This window comes from Littorina saxatilis, linkage group LG9, assembly GCF_037325665.1.
Source record: "Littorina saxatilis isolate snail1 linkage group LG9, US_GU_Lsax_2.0, whole genome shotgun sequence".
NCBI lineage: Eukaryota > Metazoa > Mollusca > Gastropoda > Littorinimorpha > Littorinidae > Littorina > Littorina saxatilis.
This window is the reverse complement of record NC_090253.1, coordinates 63,636,703-63,657,790: the sequence shown is the minus strand read 5'-3', so window position 1 is coordinate 63,657,790 and position 21,088 is coordinate 63,636,703. Positions and strand designations below refer to the sequence as shown.

Here is a 21,088-nt window from a genome sequence, read left to right as displayed (position 1 = left end):
GGTGGGGGTGGGAGGGGGGTATGTGTGGGTTGTGTTGAGGGGGCACACGCTGGGCGGGGACACCCGGGCTCACGTTGTGATGCGGGGGTTGTCTGCCTTGGTAGTTGTTGCGACCTGCTGGCTCCTGGCGTCTCTCTCGCACATCTGCAAGAAACAACAATGGGCTCACTCACAGTTGACTTCAATCAACCTCGCGCAGAAAGGATTCATCAGTAAAGCCATCGAACGCAGAAGAAGAAGAAGAATCAGTAAAACAAGAAGGGCAAAGCCCATACGACTCACATGCTTTACACATTTTTCCTACCAAAATACATGTGACCTTGACAAGGGTCATCCAAGGTCAAGGTCAAGGTCAAGGTCATCCAAGGTCATGCAACACAAAGCTGTTAATTCAAGACATAGGAAGTACTATGGTGCTTATTGGCTCTTTCTACCATGAGATATGGTCACTTTTAGTGGTTCACTACCTTATTTTGGTCACATTTCATAAGGGTCAAAGTGACCTTGACCTTGATCATATGTGACCAAATGTGTCTCATGATGAAAGCATAACATGTGCCCCACATAATTTTTAAGTTTGAAACAGTTATCTTCCATAGTTCAGGGTCAAGGTCACTTCAAAATATGTATACAATCCAACTTTGAAGAGCTCCTGTGACCTTGACCTTGAAGCAAGGTAAACCAAACTGGTATCAAAAGATGGGGCTTACTTTGCCCTATATATCATATATAGATGAGGTATTCAATCTCAAAAACTTCAGAGAAAATGTGAAAAATGTGAAAAATAGCTGTTTTTTAGGCAACATTTATGGCCCCTGCGACCTTGACCTTGAAGCAAGGTCAAGATGCTATGTATGTTTTTGGGGGCCTTGTCATCATACACCATCTTGCCAAATTTGGTACTGATAGACTGAATAGTGTCCAAGAAATATCCAACGTTAAAGTTTTCCGGACGGACGGACGGACGACTCGGGTGAGTACATAGACTCACTTTTGCTTCGCATGTGAGTCAAAAAACCAAGGGTCAAGCAAAAACCCTACAGACGCTGCATCCTCATTTTTGTGAGGCGATGCTTCAGGTATTAGCCACAAACATCCTTCAAACAAAATTTGGCTACACAATCCCTTTTAAAACGTTCTCTCTCTTAGAAACTGTTGCACATCAGACGGCCCTCCTAAGTATCCCTTGCTGTGTACAACATCTTGCTAACGTCACTCAAGGTGTAACATGAAAAAGCAAGATTTCAAGCATGTAGGCTGTTGTCACAAAGATGTGAGTAGGATATTTCGAGATATGTTGAGTGGTGAAACACGTCGTGATTTTAACCTCCCTAAAGATTGATTTGCGATGCGTAGGACAGGTTAGAAGCGATATCACGGGTTTTGTGTGATTCACGAGGAAATGGCCCTAGCTTGACAGAGTTGTGTTTACGAGTTTAAGAAATATAGCTGGTTTTGAACTGGGAGATTCACAGCGTCTAAAACTCAGAACCAAGGAGGTTGGTTAGCGCGTGTCGGTCTTGTTCGGGGAACAAGCACTCCTTCTTGAGACGGGTCTCTTAAGGTAAATGATTTATTATGTTGTATATTATTGAAGCTTGACTACATAGCTGGAATGTAAATGTTAGTGTATGCAAAGTGCACTAAATTCTAGTGTGAAGTTTTTAAGAGGATTCTCGTTGAGATTGTATTACGTTTTTGGTGGGTAATCTCTTGAATATAAATGTTGTTATGCATTTATGTTATGTTAAGATGTTGATGCTATGTATGGTAGTGTCATTAATGGATTAAGTGATCCATGGGTTAAGTATAGCTTGGATATTGATTGTGGACGGAATGACAAACATGGAATGATGTCAGAAGTACTTGTGTAATGTTTAGTTGTGAATGTAGAATGAACGAGAGAGATGATACACGACTGTTTAGAAAGAAGAGATGGTTTAAGAGAATATTGTATTAAGACTTGGGTTAATTCTTTAGGAGTTTCCATGACGATGTTCGGGGGTTGGAACCCACACTGGCGAGAGTTCGTGACGATGTCAGGACAAGAAGTCACATCGGCGAAGATGGATGGACGGTGGAGTCCCCATCAACACTGGTCGTTGAGACGAACCAGTACTCTTCGCTAAGGGCGAAGGAGTGTTTCTCGGGGAGGAACGTGAGATATGGATAACAGCATCTACATGGATTTCAGTGGCACAAGAGTGTGTAAAGGACGGCATGCAGTGAGAATTACGAACTCGTGAGTGTCTGTCAACATCCGCTCTTGTGGAATAACCTCATACTGATGATAGTATGGTTAAAAAGATTATTATAACATATAATCCCATGTATACAGTGATTACCATATCACTGTGTGAATTGAACGGTTGTAACTGGAAAGTTGTATTTCTGCTTATTTGATGTGAAGATTGTATTGCTTTTGTGAGGATAAATTAATAAGTCTGTATCCTCCAAATTCTGTGTGTGGAGTGTATTAAATTAGAGTGAAAGGAGTTTGATAGGGCAGAACACGCATGAGTAAAAATAACTCTCTAATTACATATACCACTTCATGACAGCTGTCGGAGTGAAGTTCCTCTTAGCTCAAAGTCATAAGAAGGAAGACTTGAGTTGTTGGTGTCAAATCAAAACAGCTAAGCTCCTGTCTAAAGACAAAGGCTCATCAGACCAGAGAGTGTGTGGAAGGCAAGCAGCCAGGGACTGTGACCTGGTATGTGCTGACACAAACAAGTCTGAAAATGACCTAGGATTCCAACACACTCATTTCTAATGATGGATCACAAAAACTGCTCTGATAATTTCTAAGGATGGACCACAAACACTGCTCTGATATTATGTCCAGGAGCTAAAACCAGCAAGATTTTAAAGTGTGGTTTGTAGAAGGTGGCAAAAGGCAATACTGACCACCGTTGAGTCTGTCAGAGGGAGGCTCCCTGGTCTGAGGTGGGGGCCCGGCGTGGGCTGACAGGTGTGCAGGCTGCTGGGCCATGGGATGCGGTCCCCTGTTCAGCGGCCTGTCCCAGCGGTTCTCCTGGCGGGCGTCTCCTCTCTCTCGCCGCTGCTCTCTCTGCGGCAGGGGTTGCTGGGAGGAGGGTCCCCCTGGAGGACCTCGCTGGCCTTGCTCTGACGGTGCCTGGCGTCTGGCTGGTGGCACGTACCTAGCAGAGCGTAGGATACAAGCTGGTTAGCACCACACTTTTACAATTGCTCCTTTCATCACCAACATTTTTAGCTTGTCTTGACATTGCGCTGCTTTTGAGCAACTTATATGGGTAGTTTTCAAAAAAGGTACTCAGATGTGTGACAAGAAGTTGCTGAAACAAAGTTTTGCTCAGGAACTTGAAAATTGAATTGTATTAAAGTCAACACTTCCACACACAGGAATCAGCAAAAATTGGGAAATTTAATCAATTGCTTGCTTTGCAGGAGGTGATCAAATATCACCGGAGGCCTAGTGTAACAGTTGCTACATAGTAACCAAATGGCAGGGATGTTGCCACAAATTCATACCTATAGGACAAATGTCCTGAGCACTTCGGCATCAATAGGACATTTTACTGCTTTCAGACGTTTTAATAGGACATGATATAATTTTGTGCAAAACACAAAATCATGATCACACACACACATATCAATATATGCACTAATATTGTGTGCGTATATTGTTTTATTACTTTTGTTTCAAACAGAACATACCCACAAAAGAAACAAACTAAAAAGCAACCACAAACTTCAGCACCCTTACTTTGATTGGCACACAAACTGCATCATTTCCTGACACAGCTTTTTCTTGACAGATTCGACAAAACAGTTTGCCGATATAGATTGTCTCTTTGCTGGCAAATTCTAACCAACTAGTACTAAACATGGTCAGCCATGAATAGTTAACGTTATTAAAAGACCGTTTGTGTGAATATCCTGCTGTACCGACACTATCTACAAGTGATGAAACTTAACTTGTGATTGTAGAGGTTTCGATCAGCGTTGACACTGTCATTGGCATTATCATTTTCCAGAGTGATGCTAGCCGTGTTTTCCCATGTTCTTGGCCCTAATGTAGCACAATGTAACCTCCAAGAACCCAAAGCTTCACTGATATTTAAGTCTATTTCCTAACAACCGTGCAAAAGCACAACTGATAAACCAGAAAAGTTGCATGTCACGATGTGCAAGTGGACAATGGAGCAAACTGAAAAAATCACGGGAAGATACAGCACAGTCGTGACAAACATCACGGGAAGATATAGCACAGTCGTGACAAACATCACGGGAAGATACAGCACAGTCGTGACAAACATCACGGGAAGATACAGCACAGTCGTGACAAACATCACGGGAAGATACAGCACAGTCGTGACAAACATCACGGGAAGATATAGCACAGTCGTGACAAACATCACGGGAAGATACAGCACAGTCGTGACAAACATCACGGGAAGATACAGCACAGTCGTGACAAACATCACTGGAAGATACAGCACAGTCGTGACAAACATCACGGGAAGATACAGCACAGTCGTGACAAACATCACGGGAAGACACAGCACAGTCGTGACAAACATCACGGGAAGATACAGCACAGTCGTGACAAACATCACAGGAAGATACAGCACAGTCGTGACAAACATCACTGGAAGATACAGCACAATTGTGACAAACATCACGGGAAGATACAGCACAGTCGTGACAAACATCACGGGAAGATACAGCACAATTGTGACAAACATCACGGGAAGATACAGCACAGTCGTGACAAACATCACTGGAAGATACAGCACAGTCGTGACAAACATCACGGGAAGATACAGCACAATTGTGACAAACATCACGGGAAGATACAGCACAGTCGTGACAAACATCACTGGAAGATACAGCACAGTCGTGACAAACATCACGGGAAGATACAGCACAGTCGTGACAAACATCACGGGAAGATACAGCACAGTCGTGACAAACATCACGGGAAGATACAGCACAGTCGTGACAAACATCACGGGAAGATACAGCACAGTCGTGACAAACATCACGGGAAGATACAGCACAGTCGTGACAAACATCACTGGAAGATACAGCACAGTCGTGACAAAAATCACGGGAAGATACAGCACAGTCGTGACAAACATCACGGGAAGATACAGCACAATTGTGACAAACATCACGGGAAGATACAGCACAGTCGTGACAAAAATCACGGGAAGATACAGCACAGTCGTGACAAACATCACGGGAAGATACAGCACAGTCGTGACAAACATCACGGGAAGATACAGCACAGTCGTGACAAACATCACAGGAAGATACAGCACAGTCGTGACAAACATCACAGGAAGATACAGCACAGTCGTGACAAACATCACGGGAAGATACAGCACAATTGTGACAAACATCACGGGAAGATACAGCACAATTGTGACAAACATCACGGGAAGATACAGCACAATTGTGACAAACATCACTGGAAGATACAGCACAATTGTGACAAACATCACGGGAAGATACAGCACAGTCGTGACAAACATCACTGGAAGATACAGCACAGTCGTGACAAACATCACTGGAAGATACAGCACAGTCGTGACAAACATCACTGGAAGATACAGCACAGTCGTGACAAACATCACAGGAAGATACAGCACAGTCGTGACAAACATCACGGGAAGATACAGCACAGTCGTGACAAACATCACTGGAAGATACAGCACAGTCGTGACAAACATCACGGGAAGATACAGCACAATTGTGACAAACATCACGGGAAGATACAGCACAGTCGTGACAAACATCACGGGAAGATATAGCACAGTCGTGACAAACATCACGGGAAGATATAGCACAGTCGTGACAAACATCACGGGAAGATACAGCACAATTGTGACAAACATCACGGGAAGATATAGCACAGTCGTGACAAACATCACGGGAAGATACAGCACAGTCGTGACAAACATCACGGGAAGATATAGCACAGTCGTGACAAACATCACGGGAAGATACAGCACAATTGTGACAAACATCACTGGAAGATACAGCACAGTCGTGACAAACATCACGGGAAGATATAGCACAGTCGTGACAAACATCACGGGAAGATACAGCACAATTGTGACAAACATCACGGGAAGATACAGCACAGTCGTGACAAACATCACGGGAAGATACAGCACAGTCGTGACAAAAATCACGGGAAGATACAGCACAGTCGTGACAAAAATCACGGGAAGATACAGCACAGTCGTGACAAACATCACGGGAAGATACAGCACAGTCGTGACAAACATCACGGGAAGATACAGCACAGTCGTGACAAAAATCACGGGAAGATACAGCACAGTCGTGACAAAAATCACGGGAAGATACAGCACAGTCGTGACAAACATCACGGGAAGATACAGCACAGTCGTGACAAACATCACGGGAAGATACAGCACAATTGTGACAAACATCACGGGAAGATACAGCACAGTCGTGACAAAAATCACGGGAAGATACAGCACAGTCGTGACAAACATCACGGGAAGATACAGCACAGTCGTGACAAACATCACGGGAAGATACAGCACAGTCGTGACAAACATCACAGGAAGATACAGCACAGTCGTGACAAACATCACAGGAAGATACAGCACAGTCGTGACAAACATCACGGGAAGATACAGCACAATTGTGACAAACATCACGGGAAGATACAGCACAATTGTGACAAACATCACGGGAAGATACAGCACAATTGTGACAAACATCACTGGAAGATACAGCACAATTGTGACAAACATCACGGGAAGATACAGCACAGTCGTGACAAACATCACTGGAAGATACAGCACAGTCGTGACAAACATCACTGGAAGATACAGCACAGTCGTGACAAACATCACTGGAAGATACAGCACAGTCGTGACAAACATCACGGGAAGATACAGCACAGTCGTGACAAACATCACGGGAAGATACAGCACAGTCGTGACAAACATCACTGGAAGATACAGCACAGTCGTGACAAACATCACGGGAAGATACAGCACAATTGTGACAAACATCACTGGAAGATACAGCACAGTCGTGACAAACATCACTGGAAGATACAGCACAGTCGTGACAAACATCACGGGAAGATATAGCACAGTCGTGACAAACATCACGGGAAGATACAGCACAATTGTGACAAACATCACGGGAAGATACAGCACAGTCGTGACAAACATCACGGGAAGATACAGCACAGTCGTGACAAACATCACGGGAAGATACAGCACAGTCGTGACAAACATCACGGGAAGATACAGCACAGTCGTGACAAAAATCACGGGAAGATACAGCACAGTCGTGACAAACATCACGGGAAGATACAGCACAATTGTGACAAACATCACGGGAAGATACAGCACAGTCGTGACAAACATCACGGGAAGATACAGCACAGTCGTGACAAACATCACGGGAAGATACAGCACAGTCGTGACAAACATCACGGGAAGATACAGCACAGTCGTGACAAACATCACGGGAAGATACAGCACAGTCGTGACAAAAATCACGGGAAGATACAGCACAGTCGTGACAAAAATCACGGGAAGATACAGCACAGTCGTGACAAACATCACAGGAAGATACAGCACAGTCGTGACAAACATCACGGGAAGATACAGCACAGTCGTGACAAACATCACGGGAAGATACAGCACAGTCGTGACAAACATCACTGGAAGATACAGCACAGTCGTGACAAAAATCACGGGAAGATACAGCACAGTCGTGACAAAAATCACGGGAAGATACAGCACAGTCGTGACAAACATCACAGGAAGATACAGCACAGTCGTGACAAACATCACGGGAAGATACAGCACAGTCGTGACAAACATCACGGGAAGATACAGCACAGTCGTGACAAACATCACAGGAAGATACAGCACAGTCGTGACAAACATCACAGGAAGATACAGCACAGTCGTGACAAACATCACGGGAAGATACAGCACAATTGTGACAAACATCACGGGAAGATACAGCACAATTGTGACAAACATCACGGGAAGATACAGCACAATTGTGACAAACATCACTGGAAGATACAGCACAATTGTGACAAACATCACGGGAAGATACAGCACAGTCGTGACAAACATCACTGGAAGATACAGCACAGTCGTGACAAACATCACTGGAAGATACAGCACAGTCGTGACAAACATCACGGGAAGATATAGCACAGTCGTGACAAACATCACGGGAAGATACAGCACAATTGTGACAAACATCACTGGAAGATACAGCACAGTCGTGACAAACATCACTGGAAGATACAGCACAGTCGTGACAAACATCACGGGAAGATACAGCACAGTCGTGACAAACATCACGGGAAGATATAGCACAGTCGTGACAAACATCACGGGAAGATACAGCACAGTCGTGACAAAAATCACGGGAAGATACAGCACAGTCGTGACAAACATCACGGGAAGATACAGCACAGTCGTGACAAACATCACTGGAAGATACAGCACAGTCGTGACAAACATCACAGGAAGATACAGCACAGTCGTGACAAAAATCACGGGAAGATACAGCACAGTCGTGACAAACATCACGGGAAGATACAGCACAGTCGTGACAAAAATCACGGGAAGATACAGCACAGTCGTGACAAACATCACGGGAAGATATAGCACAGTCGTGACAAACATCACGGGAAGATATAGCACAGTCGTGACAAACATCACGGGAAGATACAGCACAGTCGTGACAAACATCACGGGAAGATATAGCACAGTCGTGACAAACATCACTGGAAGATACAGCACAGTCGTGACAAACATCACGGGAAGATACAGCACAGTCGTGACAAACATCACGGGAAGATACAGCACAGTCGTGACAAACATCACGGGAAGATACAGCACAGTCGTGACAAACATCACGGGAAGATACAGCACAGTCGTGACAACAAAACGAGTGACACGGTCACTTTGACACAACTGTTACACATTCGCCGTGTATTCTAACATTAGGTTGGTAGCGCTAATTTTCATATCCAAGTTTTACTACATATTCTTTAACTGTTTTATTATGTCATTATTGCTTGAAATCGACTCACATATAGCATTAACCTTTGGTTTAAGTGCCGAGACGCTGAACTACGCTTCACCCCTTAAGGAGAAGTAACCCTAAACAAGAAGAGCAAACGCTCGATCGAGTCACTTTCGCAGTTCTGAATATTATATGAGGCATCAGATGGACAGGAAGAAATTGCTATTCACAACACAATACAGATGTAAATAATTTGATGTAAAGAATAATCCTATAAAGTTTGAATCAAATCCGATGAATAGTTTCAGAGATATGATATTTCAATTTTTTTCCTTCAAGACATACCTGTGACCTTGAAAAAGGTCAAAGGTCACCAAAGCAGACGTCAAAGTGTAGAGGTCACTGGGAGTCACGTTCACATAAAATTTGAGCCCGGTCACTTTTATAGTTTCCGAGAAAAGCCCAACGTTAAGTTGTGTGTTGCCGAACAGAAAAGGCTAGTTATCTCCCTTGTTTTTCTGATAACGTTCGTAAAAGGCTACAGATGTAAATACTTTGATGTAAAGAATAATCCTACAAAGTTTCAATCACATCCGATGAACTTTGTCAAAGATATAAAATGTCTAATTTTTCCTTTGACGCTGACCTGTGACCTTGAAAAAGGTCAAAGGTCAACGAAACCATCGTTAAAGTGTAGAGGTCATTGGAGGTCACGACTAAACAAAATATGAGCCCGATCGCTTTGATAGTTTCCGAGAAAAGTCCAACGTTAAGGTGGTGTCTACGGACGGCCAGCCGGCCGGACGGCCGGCCGGACAGACTAACACTGACCGATTACATAGAGTCACTTTTTCTCAAGTGACTCAAAAAGAACAGCCTTGACCCTATAAGCTGGGTCACAGGTCAAGGCCATACCGTCACGTGACTGACCACGCCATATTGGAATACTTGGATTTAGAGATGAAAGAGTTAGAAAATTGACTCTCGCCCAGTTGTTGGGAGTAGCAGAGGGTTTATTTTGCTATTTTGTGCCATTTTTGTAGCTCTGTATCTCTATTACGATGTATTTCCTGTCAATGTATTTTGCATTATCAATCTGAAAAGTATATAAAGTATTCATAAACTCATTTTTGGACTCATGTGATTTGAAATGTGTGCTTGAGGCATGTCTGAATGTGCGGAAGAATGATGTGCAAAACATTTTCAAAGTCCAAAAATACGGAAAAAAATCATAATTTTATTTTCCAGCCCACCTTAAAAAAAGTATTCCTGTGCTCAGAATGAAAAACTCTATTTGTTTAACTAAGTTTCATATGGGTTATTTAAAAATTGAAAATCACTTTGGACTACCAACTGAGAGAAAGTCTGACCGTCCAGGCCACGGTATCGAAAATCATACCTAGATACGTGAACGTCTGTGAAGGAGTCAACTCCGACTTGTCCTGATTGACACAGAAACCTAGGTCTGCTGACTGACTCAAGACAAACTGTGTGTGAAGACTGCAAGTCAGTCGATCTTGTGAGTCGGGATAAGTTATGTAAATTAATTATAGAATTAAGCATGATCTTATTTTAAAAACATGACTGACGCGGGTAACTCGCCGAGCAAAGACAAATTCCCTCATGGTAGATTTTGCATAAAGTTATATCTAAACACCATCAAAAACAGTACTTAAGCTATTATTTTTATCTTTGGAGACTCTTCATTCCTTTTGCAAACACAAGTAACAATAACAATGTACATGCCAATTGAAATAGGTGCAAAGTTTTATCTTGTACACTCAAGTGCTCGAAAGAGAGAACAGTCGCTTCATTCACAAGCACAACAGTAACGAAAACTTGACCGTTGATAAAACTGTTGGAACAACACGCGCCGTTTTAAAAATAACACATTTGAAGTTCCACCGGTGGTGCGTATAAATACACAGGAAATATAGATCGAAATTGCCTTTCGTAAAACAATTATCATATAATATATATGTTCAGTCGCTACATCACAGAGTGGTAACGAAACTGTCCTGCTTTTATTTCAGGCTATAAAAAGTGTGTAAATAAAACTCCATACAATCCACACAATCTGACTGCTTCACATATCAAAATAGAAACCAAAAGTAGTGCCTGGATCAGTCCAATTTTACAGGGAGGGGATGGGAAGTTGGTAGATGGTTGTGGTAACGAAGTGTAGCGACTGTTACACTTTTTTTGTGATGCAATTTTCAACTAATTAGGGCAGAAATTTAACTTGTAAGTTGTATTACTTTGCATACATAAAGTATGAGTTTTGCTCAACTAATCCTTGTATATTTTGCTGTATACTTATTTCATTTGGGACAACAAAAGTTTGTTCGCATGACCGATCGTCATGTCACAAATCGGCCATTTTGAAATCAACATATTTTGTACTAAATGAGTAATAGTTCAACTCGAAAAAGGAAGGCAACAATCTTTTGGATTTTATTCATTTATTATTGGCAATATACACATGTTTAAAGCATTTAATTTATTCTAACAAAATAGGGGACCCTCTCTGGGTACCTTTTTTGAAAACGACCCATATGGGATGATATGCTAATCTGAATAAGGCATTGGAAAGACTTATCTCTCATAATCTGTGCATTACAAAAGGTGAAAAAGAGTCAGCGAAAGCAAGAAAGAAGTATGCCAAGGGCAGAGAGAAGGTGGGTGTGTGTGTGTGTGTATGTGTGTGTGTGTGTATGTGTATGTGTGTGTGTGTGTGTGTGTGTGTGTGTGTGTGTGTGTGTGTGTATGTGTGTGTGTGTGTGTCCCACCTGTCAGAGGCGGGCTTGGCCTCGCCCTCCCTGACGACGGAGCTGTACTTGGTCTCCTCGTCCACTGTGGGATTGTTCTCGGCCTCCAGGCGCTGCCTGTAGCCGTCCGTGCTCTCGATCTGCCGCGCGCTCTCTTCCGCAAACTGCCGCATCTTGCGCTCCTCCTCCGCGCTCCGAAACTTGGGCAAGGGTGTGCTGCAAAGCAATACTGACCATGTTACCAAGACAACTTGCTGATGAAGCTCATAACAAATAGCAACATACAACTACAAATAAAGTACCTTATTATAAGCTGATGAATCAAATTATTAAGTAGAACAAAAACAAATATAATTCAACCAGCAGGAAAATACAACGGAAGAGTTCTTACGTGTAGATGGCCAAGCTGTCCTCGTAGGAACTTTCCACGTTGAACTTTGCCGCATTTGTCGAAAACATTTCATCTGCATCCCAGCCATTCTGAAAAACAAGACAGAGAACAAATCAGAAGAGATAAGGAAGGTCTGTATAGAACACAAGCACCACAAAAATCAAAGAAATTCACAGAAATGCCTTCATCCTTTCACAACTCTCTCTGTCAAAAGATGCAGGACGACCAGTAAAATACTTTCAAGTACTGGGCTGCCAGAACAGAGAAGTCTAAGATTTAAAAAAACAAAACACACACAACTTTCAGTTTCAGTTTCAGACAAGAGTTTTCTCTATCAAGCCCATCCACTGGGCCAAATAACAAATCCTGACTCCAAAAAGGCTCACTTTTTCTGTTCACAGACAACACGGCTCATTACCAAATATTCACTGACTACTCTGAAACGGACATGTGCAGATTCCAGAGAACAAAAACACAAGCCACACTCACAGAGCCGGCGGTGCCAGCATCCTCCAGGGACAAGCCAGTGCTCTCAGAATCGTCGTCCCACTGCACCAGAGTCTTGACCTTGGAGGGGTCGTTGCTCTGACCGTTGACCCGCCCGGTACTGCTGATGGCGCTGTCCAGGAAAGTGTCTGCAACACAACCACTCACACCGTCACTGTCAACACCAATCAGTGCACAATGTCACAAACCGCAACACCACAACAGTCACAGACATTCCCAAACAACACAACCCCCACAAAGGTTCATCCTCAGGTTAGAAAATAATAAAGTCATCCCACACTTTCGGCACATCCATTATTGGGTCTTGGTAAATGTTCAAGGCTGAGCTGGGCCACATGAGGTGTGTGCGTTTCTACTGAAGTTGATTGTTAAACTGGTCTGGAAACACGCACACACCTTGGCCAAATATCTGACACCAAGTAAGTTATCAAGCAGACATATGCCTCTTACAGTTCTTTACTATCATGCATACCTAATATGTTGCCCTGGTACTTCAAAAGTCAAGAGCTGTTGGACAACAACGTTTTGAATGTGGATAGACTTCACTGCCCAACTGTTCACTTTGGGTTTCTGTGACTCGATGGAAAGGCTTACCTGCTCGGATGTCAATCTCTGACGCCTTGAAGCTGATGTAGTCATCCTTTTTGAACATGAGAGAAGAGAAGACATCCTTCTCCATGGTGCCATCAGCCTTGTTCAACAGCTTGGCCTGGTCCACCTGCAAGTTGAACTGCAACACGCAAAGACACCGTGCTAACACTAGTACAGTGGAACCCCCCTTTTAAGACCCCCCAATTTCAGACATTGTTTGTTCAGATTTTCTATTCAGAAATGTGTAAATTTAAGACTCACTCCTTTTTAAGACCTGATTTTTTCAGCTTTGTCTAGGTCTTAAAAAAGGGGTTCTACTGTGACCCCCTGAAACATCCACGTCTCAGCGGGGCCAACATCTTGTTCTGACCCCTATTCTGACTGTGTCACGCAGAGGGATAAGCACAAATGAGTACCAGGACTCACGACAAAGGGAATTTTTCACGAGTCTGAGCCCTCATTTCTGCTTTTTCCAGCTGAATCCCAGGACATGTTTCTCTTCTAATTGAATAAACTGTTCTGCATAATGCTGTATGTCTCTCCATGACCTCTTTTCCTAGTTTATCAAAAGCCCCACCACTTTTAACCTCTATCAAATAAAAGTAGGAGCCACACCCAGAGAGAAGCATCAGACACGCTGTCAGACATCACTGATGATCAGACTTAGATGATCCAGAATAATACCGTCATCATGTGCTTCCAGCAAGGAAATAAACTACAATTCTTCCTCTTTCAACACTTCTGTCTCTTATAAACTACAACTCTTCCTTTTTACATTTAGTCAAGTTTTGACTAAATGTTTTAACATGGAGGGGGGAATCGAGACGTGGGTCGTGGTGTATGTGTGTGTCTGTGCGTGTGTGTAGAGCGATTCAGGGTAAACTACTGGACCGATCTGTATGAAATTTTTCATGAGAGTTCCTGGGTATGATATCCCCAGACGTTTTTTCATTTCACTGGTCCACAGATTAGGAATGCATATTTTTCCTACCACACCAATGAAGGCCTCTGAATCCCTGCAAGTGGGGTATATAATGTTGTGGGTGAGCAGGGTTTTCAAACAGATAGCAACTAAGATGCCACATTCGCCAGGATGACATGACATAACAGGTCACTCGATTTGGTGACAGATAGCTGACCTTCAGTTCACAGAACGGAGTGTCAACAACAGCTGCCAGGGATCAACAACAAAAGTATATAAAAAAAAAAAATCCAAAATTCTTCCTGGGACGGAAGAAATCCCACCCCTGCTTATAACCTATGACTTTACCTCTTACACAAAACTCCTGTTTCGTGTTCCTGTCTTTTATCAACTATGACTACCTCTTTCAAAACTCCTGTTTCGTGTTCCTGTCTCTTATAAACTCTCTTTCAAAACTCCTGTTTCGTGTTCCTGTCTCTTATAAACTGTGACTATCATGTCTCTCATTTTCTTTTAACAGTCCTAGTTCACCAAGAGCCCCTACAGTTTTAATCTCTTTCAAATTAAAGTAAGAGCCACATGCAGACAGAAGCATCAGACACACTGTCAGACATCACTGATGATCAGACTTAGATGATCCAGAATAATACCGTCATCATGTGCTTCCAGTTCCAGCAAGGAAAAAAACAACAACCAGACCTAGGAACACCTGTTTAGGCAACAACAAAAAAAAGTCTGTTTACGGTAACCCGACCGACCCTATTTTTTTCGCGCGACCCTGGACTTTTTTTTGGCATTTGGAAAAAAAAAAACCACAAAAAAATCTTGTTTTTTTGGCAAAATAACGTAAAAATATGGTTTTGGGAAGAAAAAAAAATTTCCCGACCTACCGACCCTATTTTTTTGGCCTATGTTACCGTAAACAGACCTTTTTTTTTTTGGCCTTAGCACTTAGGAGTATTCTCAAAGAAACTTGGCCTATTTTCAGAAACAATGAGTATACTCTACACAGCATTCAAACATCCAAAATACTGGGTCGCCTTTAGGATGCACTTGTTAAAATTAGTCTAGGAATGATTTTGATCGTAATTTTGTACACCGGCCGTACTGGTCGTATTTTTATACAATCAAGCGTACAAAATACGGCGAAATCGTATGGGTTCCCTGGTCTGTACAACTCTTCCTCTTTGAACATTCCTGTCTAGTGTTCCTGTCCATCTCATAACAGTGCTCTAGCCCCACTGCAGGGGCTCAACAAACATTAGTCAAAAAGCACACGGCACTTACATCCTTGCTGACTGTGATCAGAATCCCTTCATAGATGTTGCCGTTAGCAACCTCCACTCTCACAAGTCGCCCCTGTTGACAAAAAAACACAAATCATTTTGATAAAGTCATCCACAGGAATACAGCTTTTAAGGTATATTGCCAAATGATCATGCGAATAGCTGCATCTATGGAAGAAACAATTGGAGAAAAAAATTGCGGTGTATAAACTCACCACAGCTTGTGTGACTCCCCCCAGCATCCGCACGTTGGAATAGAAGCCATCATCATTGGCCTGATCCTCACAAGGGGCAGAGGTCACATTCTGCGCACAAAAAACAACAAATAAACACACCCGCGGTGTTCAGTATCTTTAAAACAGCAATGACATCCTCAGGCACTTTGTATGTTTGTTGATTTTATTGTTTAACAATGCAATTGTAGAGCGCCTGGAACCATTTCAGGGACTCAAGCTATAGAAAAGCTATTTATTGTCATTATAAATTATTACTACCGCAATGCACTTGATTATTCTTAACAAGATCTGTGTACAAGCTTGCAAGCGACATTAAATGATTAACTGAGTTTCCTTCTAATCATTCTGCAAACCATGTTATTGTTAAACAGTATCGTGACTGCGAGTAGCATGAAAATGTAAACGCTGGGTAGAAGATTAAAGACGAGCACAGCATACCCCTGGATGAGACTGGATTGGACCATAGCTGCCTGCTCCGTTCCTTTTGGTCATGCCGCCCGACTGTGACCTGTGCACACACAACATAATGGTAAACCTTATTTTTTTCAGCCGCACATGGCCAGCCACTGGACACATTTATGTGAATGTATTTCTATTGCTGGAAGGTAACTGCTGCATAATTTTGTATCGCGTCCATCTCGTCCGTGTCACTTGACAAAAATTTCACTGGCCGAAAGACAAATCGCCAGTATTATTACCGAAGAAACACTCGAAGCTTACATTTCAATGTCACGTGATTGTCTGTTCCTAGTCCCAGCACTTGTTCTGCCACTAAGTCGCCGATAATATCCCGTAATTCGTCTTTACTGACTAGTGACTGTATCGCCATCACCAGAGATGGTCGCAAAATCTCCGTGAAAAAAATTCAATAAAAATCTGTTGCAAACTACCAAAACGTTCACCAATCGAACATACCGCGGAGCAGCCATGTGCTTCTTTACAAAGGAAATGACCTAAATGTGGTTTTCAGACACAGAAGAGCGCTTCCGTCCTGTGAGGTCATTCCTAAGTATAGTAACAATGTGGTAAGGTACAGGACTACGGGGGACGTGAAGAGTTAAGGCGGGTGAAGCGAGGAAGTAGTGTTTCTTGGACAATTTTCCCCGCGAACAACACTAGGATTTGGCAAGCAAAGCTGTTACGCGACAAAAAATGGCGGACACGCAGCTGCCAATTCGATTGGGTGTTTACCGTCCAGCGCAGACGAATTTTTCGGTATCAACCAACGGTGTTAACTTTATAAATCTTGCGTAGCTGGCCCTCTCGCTTCCTAGCTCTGTGAGCGGCTAGCTGCAAGTATGTATCGCCTTAAAAAAAAACCAACATATTGCAAAAAAGAAGGGCAAAGCCCATACGACTCACATGCTTGACCTTGATCTTTACATAGCAATGACATCATACACTAAGAACTGCTTTACACATTTTTCCTACCAAAATACATGTGACCTTGACCCAAGGTCAAGGTCATCCAAGGTCATGCAACACAAAGCTGTTAATTCAAGACATAGGAAGTACAATGGTGCTTATTGGCTCTTTCTACCATGAGATATGGTCACTTTTAGTGGTTCACTACCTTATTTTGGTCACATTTCATAAGGGTCAAAGTGACCTTGACCTTGATCATATGTGACCAAATGTGTCTCATGATGAAAGCATAACATGTGCCCCACATAATTTTTAAGTTTGAAACAGTTATCTTCCATAGTTCAGGGTCAAGGTCACTTCAAAATATGTATACAATCCAACTTTGAAGAGCTCCTGTGACCTTGACCTTGAAGCAAGGTAAACCAAACTGGTATCAAAAGATGGGGCTTACTTTGCCCTATATATCATACATAGGTGAGGTATTGAATCTCAAAAACTTCAGAGAAAATGGGAAAAATGGGAAAAATAGCTGTTTTTTAGGCAACATTTATGGCCCCTGCGACCTTGACGCAAGGTCAAGATGCTATGTATGTTTTTTGGGGCCTTGTCATCATACACCATCTTGCCAAATTTGGTACTGATAGACTGAATAGTGTCCAAGAAATATCCAACGTTAAAGTTTTCCGTCCGGCCGGTCCGGACGGCCGACTCGGGTGAGTACATAGACTCACTTTTGCTTCGCATGTGAGTCAAAAACAGAAGGGGCAGCCTACATGAACCAAATCACACATGTTTTTGTCTTCCATGTATTTTTGCTCATTAACTCTAAGCACAATCCCAAACTATTTTGGAAGTGATGGAAAACACCATGGGTGTGTGAGTGTCAAAATAATGATACACAATATTATCAGTTATTTTGGTCAGGCACACCTGGAGAAAAAACAAACTGTAGCTTACTCCTCAAAGAGTAAAGCTATGCAAAGCAAGCATCTGGTCTTCAATACAGACACCATCATATCACCACAACAGATCAAATGTAACTGAGCTTTTGCCGGAAATAAACATGTAACACATTCCATACAGTTGTTAAAGGACCCCAACAGGCTTTTTTTGGTGTCAAAAACGCGTTCATTTGCGTTTGGCGTGACTTCTGTTAACCAGGCCATATGCATGCTGTAGGAAATTGTTTTCTCACCTTCCCTCACAGGGTTTAGTTTATTTCGGAATCGTTTTGGGCCATAATCCGACGCATTTTGTGGCTGAAGCGAAGCGTGTCCATCTGGCGGCCATTGTATCGCAAGAGTACGGAAGTGGTGAATTCTGGGTAAAATTCCGATGACGTCACAAGCAGTATTAATGGCAGAAGCAACTTTCAGACCTGCCTACCCCCAAAATTACAAGGAGTAATGAGCCCAGCCAAAAAGAGTAATCTGGTGGTAGAAAGAGTAGTTTTTCGTTGTCAAAAGTAACGGCCATCGGTGGGTGTGACTAAACAATGAAAGGAGAACCCAAATAAAGAATATGACACTACCTTGCCTGTAGACATCCTCATTTTTCTCCCAACGGAGAAATAGTTGTTCATAAAGTCTTGCAGGACACAAACATTCTTCTGCACACTTTCTGTTCATATTCAGTTGCTTCGCAAAAACAAAATGTCATTGATTTTCTCAAATTGTGAAGTCAATCAAAACGACCCTAGAACACAGCACTGGGAAACTACACTGATTGAAAAGATGACGAAAGCAAAATATGTCATGTGGTCACACGAAGATGACCAACAGTGGTTCCTGCAACGTAAAAGATCCAGATCCAGATCTCAAGAAATTAGCCTCGCACATAACCAGCGCTCCACCATTAGTCTAATCTAGAGTTTGCTGAATGAGCATAGAGTTTATTTGGAGGTAGAGGGATTTTTCAAAGACTTGTAATAGCATGACTTAAATCTGCCAAGTTCTGCTTGGCTGTACTGCCTGGTGCCGAAGGTTCCTGATCTTGATTTCAGGAGGAGCAGACTCTCCAATGTCTCATCCGACAAAGCTCGTCGAGAGCAAAAATACGGATCGGATTTATATCGGGACGAAATGCGAAAAATCGTACTTTCGGTTTCTTAAAAATCGTATTTCCATCGCGGAAAGCGTAGTGGCGTAGTTTGGAATAAAAATCGTAGTAAATTACGCCCAAATCGTAAGGGTAGGCAGGTCTCAACTTTAGCTGCTGAACCACACAGTTTTGAGCCTGGGGGTAAAAATCAAGGGTCTGTGCGCCCCGTGATTAGTAAATTTTAGCCCGAGTCCTTTTTTTGCAACTCCGAACATACAGCAGCAGCACACTCTCTCGGCATGATGTCAGGAGTACGCCCGCATCCACGGCTGCAGCAAAGACGCTTCCGATTCCTGCTTGTGACGTCACAGCCAACGGCTTGCCGCAGCGGGGATTTTGAAGTCTCGCGTAGCAGACGAATTTGGCCGCTTTTTGTGTAAAATTAGACTGATGCAACACAAAACCTGTGATTTACTGTTCGGTTTTTGCATCTTTAGATGCTTACCTATATTATTAAATCAACCCCAACTGCTTTATCTGACCTTAAAAAGAGCCTGTTGGGGTCCTTTAAACAAACAAAATCAGGAGACCTAGATACTAATAGTGGAGAGGCCGAGACAGACCAACAGAGATCTCAGATGTGCTGTCAAAGAACAGAAATCACAATAAAGATTCTTCTGTGACAGGTCCTGCCTGTGTCACCTGCTGGCTGATGTGAATGCGTGGTGTATTGTGTAAAAAAATTCCATCTCACACGGCATAAATAAATCCCTGCGCCTTGAATATGTGCGCGCTATAAATTGCATAACAAAAAAAAATCCCTGCGCTTAGAACTGTACCCACGAAATACGCGTGATATAAGCCTCATATTGATTGATTGATCACCTGCTTTCCTACAAACAGTAGCTTTACAATGCACCATGCACAGACAGCCAAAATGACCGTCGAGTCTCTCTTCAGATTGCAATGTTTTGTACAACCAAAATTGAGGTCGCTGCTGTTAGTATTACTGAATGAACTGCAAGTACAATGAAAAGTTTACTCAGGTAGAACTTTCAGGGTCAATAGCAGCATAAACTCGACCAACCTAGCCAGAATGATCTCTCTTAAAAAAAAATGCTAAAGTAAGTCGCAAAGCCACGATCGTTCCCTGCCGTATGAGAACACAAAATGTCTAAACAGCAAATCGACACGGTGTTATCCGCCGCCATTTTGATTTCCTGACGAGGTGGTTGCCCAAATGTAAAACACATCGAATTATCACGTGATGTGTGCCTAAACTGTTCTTTGACACCAACCGTGCCTTCGCATCGATTTCGAATGTACCTACTGTGCGTAAACAATGCCATCATCAAAACCATTGACGCCTCATATTTATTAACAATAACACTGAACTTTACTGACCGACACATGAAAGAGGAACACATAACACAATATAAAATGCAGATACAAGAAAAGCAATGAAACCATATCACCCAAGACAAAGAGCGTTTCTGAACAAATCATATTTAAGACGTGAATATTTACCGAGGATAAGAGGGACCTGAACGGCCACTGGATCTGGGAGGTCCTCTGCGCTGGTCTCGAAAAGATGGTGTAGCCATACCCGTCGCCATGTTGGCTGGCCCCGGCTATCAGCCTACAATAAAATACTCTGTTTGCGAACTTCCTACTGCAGAAGGCACAAAAGATCTCCTAGTTGCATGCACAGATGTATGTGCAGCATAGGGAAACAATATCCTGACGTCTGAAACCTAAATTACATGCATGTGAAGTAAATTCCGCATGTACACAGCACTTAAAGTTAAAGTACAGACATCGTGGGGCTTGTAGAACCAGCCTGTTTTAATTTCAGCGGAGTAATTTGTATATGTAGAATCTTCACTTTTTTGTCCAGTCACTCATTATTTTCGGACTTTAAGGTCGGCAATCATAAAAATGTTATGCTT

General features: G+C 42.7%; 2 protein-coding genes across 2 annotated transcripts; both read right to left on the bottom strand.

Moving 5' to 3' along the window:
• Positions 1-69: 69 nt before the first annotated feature.
• LOC138977319 (ataxin-2-like protein) lies at positions 70-20,755 on the bottom strand. Its single transcript, XM_070350219.1, has 11 exons — positions 20,667-20,755; positions 16,173-16,242; positions 15,714-15,803; positions 15,500-15,571; positions 13,294-13,429; positions 12,682-12,827; positions 12,193-12,281; positions 11,823-12,017; positions 2,908-3,161; positions 1,042-1,097; positions 70-144 (listed from the first exon to the last, which is right to left on the bottom strand). Exons 1-11 carry the CDS (start codon positions 20,753-20,755, stop codon positions 70-72), a joined length of 1,272 nt encoding a protein of 423 aa, XP_070206320.1.
• On the bottom strand, positions 4,163-9,971 carry LOC138976994 (uncharacterized). Its single transcript, XM_070349886.1, has 3 exons — positions 9,964-9,971; positions 4,432-5,062; positions 4,163-4,192 (listed from the first exon to the last, which is right to left on the bottom strand). Exons 1-3 carry the CDS (start codon positions 9,969-9,971, stop codon positions 4,163-4,165), a joined length of 669 nt encoding a protein of 222 aa, XP_070205987.1.
• Positions 20,756-21,088: the final 333 nt, after the last annotated feature.

What these genes read in the sequence shown, in the direction of transcription:
- LOC138977319 (XM_070350219.1), bottom strand. Translation starts at nt 20,755, where the DNA reads ATGGCGACGGGTATGGCTACACCATCTTTTCGAGACCAGCGCAGAGGA. An exon ending in ATGCTGGCACCGCCGGCTCT is followed by an intron (nt 12,282 to 12,681) that starts GTGAGTGTGGCT and finishes CTTGTTTTTCAG; the next exon opens with AATGGCTGGGATGCAGATGA. An exon ending in AAAATGAGGATGCAGCGTCT is followed by an intron (nt 145 to 1,041) that starts GTAGGGTTTTTG and finishes TGTTTCTTGCAG; the next exon opens with ATGTGCGAGAGAGACGCCAG.
- LOC138976994 (XM_070349886.1), bottom strand. An exon ending in GTGCTGTATCTTCCCGTGAT is followed by an intron (nt 4,193 to 4,431) that starts GTTTGTCACGAC and finishes TGATTTTTTCAG; the next exon opens with TTTGCTCCATTGTCCACTTG.